The 6,000-nt window shown below is 39.6% G+C and overlaps 1 protein-coding gene across 4 annotated transcripts in view; it reads left to right on the top strand.

Moving 5' to 3' along the window:
* The first annotated feature begins 715 nt into the window (after positions 1-715).
* LOC124123172 (retinoblastoma-associated protein-like) overlaps positions 716-6,000 on the top strand; it is a 60,077-nt gene continuing 54,792 nt past the window's right edge. The window contains exons 1-4 of one of the 4 annotated variants that reach the window (XM_048402284.1): positions 716-894; positions 3,140-3,308; positions 4,214-4,269; positions 5,375-5,473. In XM_048402284.1, the coding sequence (XP_048258241.1) occupies positions 848-894; positions 3,140-3,308; positions 4,214-4,269; positions 5,375-5,473 (371 nt within the window). In that variant the 5' untranslated portion in view covers positions 716-847. Of the gene's footprint in view, positions 895-915; positions 1,061-1,350; positions 1,453-1,842; positions 1,866-3,139; positions 3,309-4,213; positions 4,270-5,374; positions 5,474-6,000 lie in introns of those variants that run through there. The other 3 variants (XM_048402287.1, XM_048402286.1, XM_048402285.1) reach the window with 3 other exon arrangements.

Genomic DNA, 6,000 nt, shown 5'->3' with positions numbered 1-6,000 from the left:
CTTGTTTAACGCCCTAGCTGGACAATATTCAAGAATTCGATTTATTGATATTAATAAAAAGTACATAGATTTGATAAACATGTAAAAACGAAATCGAATTATTGATATTAATAAATAAATTATTGATGTAAAACATCAGAAAAAAAACAGTAAATAGTAAAATGGCGAGAGAGAAAGGGGTGAACAAACTAAAAAAACAATGCAATCAGAAAGAATGAATGAACGATTGAATCAGAAAAAGCAGGACTAAATATCCAGTTACCAGAAGGAAACGATTGAAGTATAAAAGTTCACTTTACATTGTGGATCATATACTTATAATTCATATTAATTGTGACTCTAATCGATAGGTTAAGGCAGCTTGAAATTGAAAGGCCAACGAAACCTACTATGACGAGCTTGTTTGAACAAATTGTTCAGACTCACAATGATGTTACCTAAAGACAATAAAATATGAAACGTTTGATGATGCTAAATATTACAAGTATCAGACAACATGCAGCAACAAAACAACGGCTTCACAGTTACAAACCCACGTCGCAGGCTATGTGCATGTATCGACCTGTTTCTGTTCAACGTAGTAAACACAGTAACAAAAATGAACCAATCAGCTTCCAGAATCTCGATTATAGCGCGAAATCAACTTTGACCTCAGGAGACCCCGCACGCGTGGGTCAGCTGTAGCCAATCAAAATGTCCTATTTCTGTAGTAACCCACAATTTCGCGGGTAATCTTTCATGGATGAAGTTTGTGATGTGCCGATTCACGGTAAACATTTCGGACTAATCGATGATCAGATGCACGAAATCGAACCTCGTATGATTGATTGTAGTACGAGTCATCGATATGGCGACTGAATTAGAAGAGAGAGACGCTAGTCCACAGGATTCGGGGTAGGTTTTATCCCAGGCGAGCACTGTTGATTTTCTGGCACAACCCTTGTCGATATGTGACCTGCCCACTTTCGACCTGTCGTTTTTACAACCGGTTATCAAGTTGTAATCAACTGGTATTAAACCGAGTGATTATGTAACGGTCTCAGTGTCTTCACAACAGCAGGTAAGCCGATCGCGATCGTATATCCCTAGCCTCCGTTTTATTGGATTTGGGTTGGTGAAAATTGTATCCCACTGCTGTGAACTAAATATTTTGCTTGCATCATATTACTAAATAGCCGAGTGCGCTTCAGAAATAGGCTTTCATTCTGATCTGTTTTATTTATGTGCCTATCTTGTATTTTTACTAATTAACGTTGATCGTCTATGTTTTGAGTTGCAATTTAAAAGGGACAAAATAATAACCCGCAGATCGAGTGAACTCTTTCGCTTCCTAGTAAATAGAGTTACTTCCCCTATTTGTTTTGACAAATTTTCACCGATCTCTTTGTAAAAAATAATTCAACTTGGAAGAGAATATTCTAACCCTGTGTAGAATGAATCTGATTGCTGAAGGTAGGGAATTTTGTCAGTTTCTGGACGGGTTGGTTTTGATTATTCGGACAAAGAGTTAAAGCTAGGCCAGAAACAGTTTGGCTACACTGCACTCGGCCTATAGCCTAGTGCACTTACATACGTTCTTTGAATGACTCACTATCTGAAATTTATGTTTATAAGTTTAAAATTAAAAGGACAGACGACAAAACAACTCGATTTATGTACATAACTGTAGCTATTTATGCCTGCTTAATCAGAAATCATACTGTTACAGTGTTAAAAACCTAAATTCTACAAGTTGATGAATGCTATGTCAGCAATCAGCTGAGAGTTTGGGTATTTTGAGTGTGTGAAATTACTGTCTGTGTCATAAGTTATAAGAATTTCATCCCAGATTCTGCATCCAAGGATCATTGTGGATGAATGAATTGGTAAGTTCTTGTGATTGATTTGTTCAAACTGTTTTGCTGGAGTTAGACTCAAACTTTTCAATGCTCTGAAATGAGCACTCGATCTTGCTCCTTGTTCATAAAAATCAAATTTAGCAGAACACATCAACGTCCTACGTCGATCAGGGTTCCAGATAATGGAGCACGTTTAGAATACAGCACCACAACTTCTCGTGAGGACGATCTCTGCCGTAGGTCACATGTCTTGAAGAAAAGCAACCATTTTGTGTGGAATCTTTCCGACGCGAACTCGTGACCTTCTGATTGTCAGTCCAACAGCTAGCCGACTGAGCTACGGACACATTGCTAAATTTAGTGCAATTATACCTTATAAAGGTTACGGGTAGGCATAGTGTCGCTGAAGTTTTGTCTACAGAAACTTACGGGTGATCCCGATGATGTTTGACACACTCGTTTCTTTCCGTAATCTACACGATATCGACTGGTGAGGAATGAACCGTTCACGTCTTTTGGTCAACGGCCATGGATTAAACCCCCAATCTTCAGCCATCCGAGTAGATGCTCTACCACTAGACCACAGGTGCAAGCACATGGAAAAATGAAGTTTAAATTCAATATTATCTTGAACCCAACTTTGAAGTTCTTGCAATATAGGCATTGCCTTGCTACAATCTGAAATAGGTGTGAAGTGGTGTCTTTAGGGGTAGAGCCTGAACAATAGCTAGACCGGTGAAGTTTCCGGGGTAGAATAGATCTTCAGCAACCCATGCTTGCCGTAAAAGGTGACTATGCTTGTCGTAAGAGGCGACTAAAGGGATCGGGTGATCAGGCTCGCTGACCTGGTTGATGCATGTCATCGTATCTCGTTAAACAACAAACAAACAAAACATGCGTTAGTCCATTTTGACCATTTTAATAATTCTACTGTTTGTTGGTAGAAAATGGCGTAGGATTTTATTTTGAAACCATTCGAAAGTTAGTGTCTTGTGATTATCAAACTCCAGACCCTTGAAGATCTGGGTTAGAATTGGTTTTCAGCAACCCGTGCTTGTATTTTTTGTAACAAGAGGTGACTAACAGGCTCGGGTGGTCAGGCTTGCTAACTTAGTTGATGCATGTCATCATATCCCAATTGTTTAGATCGATGCTCATAATGTCAATCACTGGATTGTCTGGTCCAGACTCGATTATTTACAGACCACCTTCATCATGATCATATAGCTGGAATATTGTTGAATGCGGCGTTAAACAACAAACAAACATTGAACTCATACTGTACACCTCTCTGTTTACAGTCAGAACACAAATATGACTAAAGAAAACATCAAGGTGCCTTCAGCTCAGAAAATGGATACTGACTTTCTCAAGTTGTGTGAGGAGCTCGAACTCTCAGAAGAAGTGAAGAAAAAGGCGCTCGTCCAGCTGAAAAGTCTGATGACTGGAAGCAGTTCTGAGGATGGTCAGGTGAGATGTGCCTAAATTACAGTTGAGACAAGCTTCAGTTAAACATGAGATGTATTTGAGTTACAGATGAAACATGCTTGAGTTAAAGATGAGAAGTGCTTGAGTTAAAGATAGATATATGTTTGAGTTAAACATGTAAAAGATGAGATATATGCTTGAGTTAAAGATGAGATATATGCTTCGAGTTAAAGATGAGAAGTGCATGAGTAAAAGATGAGAAGTGCTTGAGTTAAAGATAGATATATGTTTGAGTTAAACATATAAAAGATGAGATATATGCTTGAGTTAAAGATGAGACATGCTTGAGTTAAAGATGAGAAGTACTTTAGTTAAAGATGAGACGTGCTTGAGTTAAAGACGAGACATGCTTGAGTTAAAGATGAGAAGTACTTTAGTTAAAGATGAGACGTGCTTGAGTTAAAGATGAGACATGCTTGAGTTAAAGATGTGACATGCTTGAGTTAAACATGTTAAAGATAAGATATATGCTTGAGTTAAAGACGAGACATGCTTGAATTAAAGATGAGACATGCTTGAGTTAAAGATGAGACATGCTTGAGTTAAACATGTTAAAGATGAGATATATGCTTGAGTTAAAGATGAGAAGTACTTTAGTTAAAGATGAGGCATGCTTGAGTTAAAGATGAGATATATGCTTGAGTTAAAGATGAGAAGTACTTTAGTTAAAGATGAGGCATGCTTGAGTTAAAGATGAGGCTCATGCTTGAGTTAAAGATGAGGCATGCTTGAGTTAAAGATGAGATATATGCTTGAGTTAAAGATGAGAAGTACTTTAGTTAAAGATGAGGCATGCTTGAGTTAAAGATGAGATATATGCTTGAGCTATAGTTGTGTTATTTAAACATGTTAAACCAAATCTGATTGACCTACTCTTTCTTTTTCAGTCTTCCTACTTCGACCTGTTTACATGTGCCTTGTATATGGCGATGGTGGATACCAGGTAAGTTCTGTCAACATCTCTATGGGTTCAGCCCATCGATATAAGTGTATACTACAGCGGGTTCAGTCCACCAGGCAAGTCATAGCAATTCTAGCTCTTAAAGGATATCCTTACATTTTATTGTTATTTGGGCTGGTGGCAAACGCAATTCGTTGTGCAGAGCTGTGTCTCTTCAGGATTCCAAGTTCAAATCACAGTTTGTTTGTTTGTTTGTTGTTTATCGCCACGCTCATCAATATTCCAGCTATATGATGGCGGTCTGTAAATAATCAAGTCTGGACCAGACAATCAAGTGATTGATATCATGAGCATCGATCCACGTAATTGTGATCGATGACATGCATCAACCAAGTCAGCGAGCCTGACCACCTGATCATGTTAGTCGTCTCTTATGACAAGCATAGTCGCCTTTTACGGCAAGCATAGTCGCCTTCAGATCACAGATTCACCAAGTTTGTCACACAGTGCTTACACTCATACATTTCACAACCCACAGGCATTCCGGGGTGGAATAGGTCCCCAGCAACCCGTGTTGGTTGTAGGAGTGTAGGTCAGGCTTGCTGACTTGGTTGATAGGCATTCCGGGGTGGAATAGGTCCCCAGCAACTGGTGTTGGTTGTAGGAGTGTAGGCCAGGCTTGCTGACTTGGTTGATAGGCATTCCGGGGTGGAATAGGTCCCCAGCAACTGGTGTTGGTTGTAGGAGTGGAGGTCAGACGTGCTGACATAGTTGATAGGCATTCCGGGGTGGAATAGGTCCCCAGCAACTGGTGTTGGTTGTAGGAGTGTAGGCCAGGCTTGCTGACTTGATTGATGGTGTCATCACTTTCATGGCATGAATCGTTCACAATATGAATCACTTGATTGTCTGGTTAAAACTCGATTATTTACAGGCTGCTACCATATAGCTGGATTGTTGTTGAGTGCGATGTCAAACAACAAACAAACATTGGTTTTGAGACAGCATCATTTCGGGCTTTCCTCCCACATTAAGCTGATGTGCCATAATAGAACTGTAATGGAATACAATTCAAAGTGGTATTAAAACTCTCACTCACTGTTCCGGATTATAAACATTTTATTTTAAGTTGCATCCTTGATTTCAGGATGCCGTACGGTCCGCTGGACCCCCAGTTGCAGTGTGGCTACCTGGACGGCAACCCCTGCATCACCCTCACTAGCCTGCTGCAACACACCAACCTCAAGTAAGTCTCCCTCACAAGCTTCTGTACTCAATCTTGCAGTATTTAGCTCACCTGACCTGACATGCTGTACATACTTACGTCACTGCCAGTCATCTGTCATCGTCCATTAATGTTTAATATTCTTTTCTTCTTTGAAATTGCTTGATGGATTAAGCTGAAATTTTGTTCAGATACATTTTACTATGATATGCAGGGTTAGAAACTAACATATTTAGTCCACTAGTCCTTATAATGATAACACATAGCAAAACCCTTAAAAATGGCAAGTTTGTACTGGTCCTTATGATACCTTAGCTATTGGCCAGTTTGGCAAGGACTACAGGACTCTAACGCTCTGTCATTTCCCCTACCACAGAACGTGCAGTGCATGCGTGCTTGCGCTGTTCCTTCCACGGTTTGTCCCCCCTACGTGTCATGTACACGTTTCTATACAAAATTACATGATAGTTTCTTAAAGAACTTCATCCGTCATGGGTCTTAAAATAAACAAAATTCAGTACAGGGTATTCATGGTCAAGTACCGTATT

This window comes from Haliotis rufescens, unplaced genomic scaffold (assembly GCF_023055435.1).
Source record: "Haliotis rufescens isolate VD_foot unplaced genomic scaffold, xgHalRufe1.0.p SCAF_25, whole genome shotgun sequence".
Lineage (NCBI taxonomy): Eukaryota > Metazoa > Mollusca > Gastropoda > Lepetellida > Haliotidae > Haliotis > Haliotis rufescens.
Note: the sequence above shows the minus strand (reverse complement) of the source record. Positions and strands in the feature narration are given on the sequence as shown.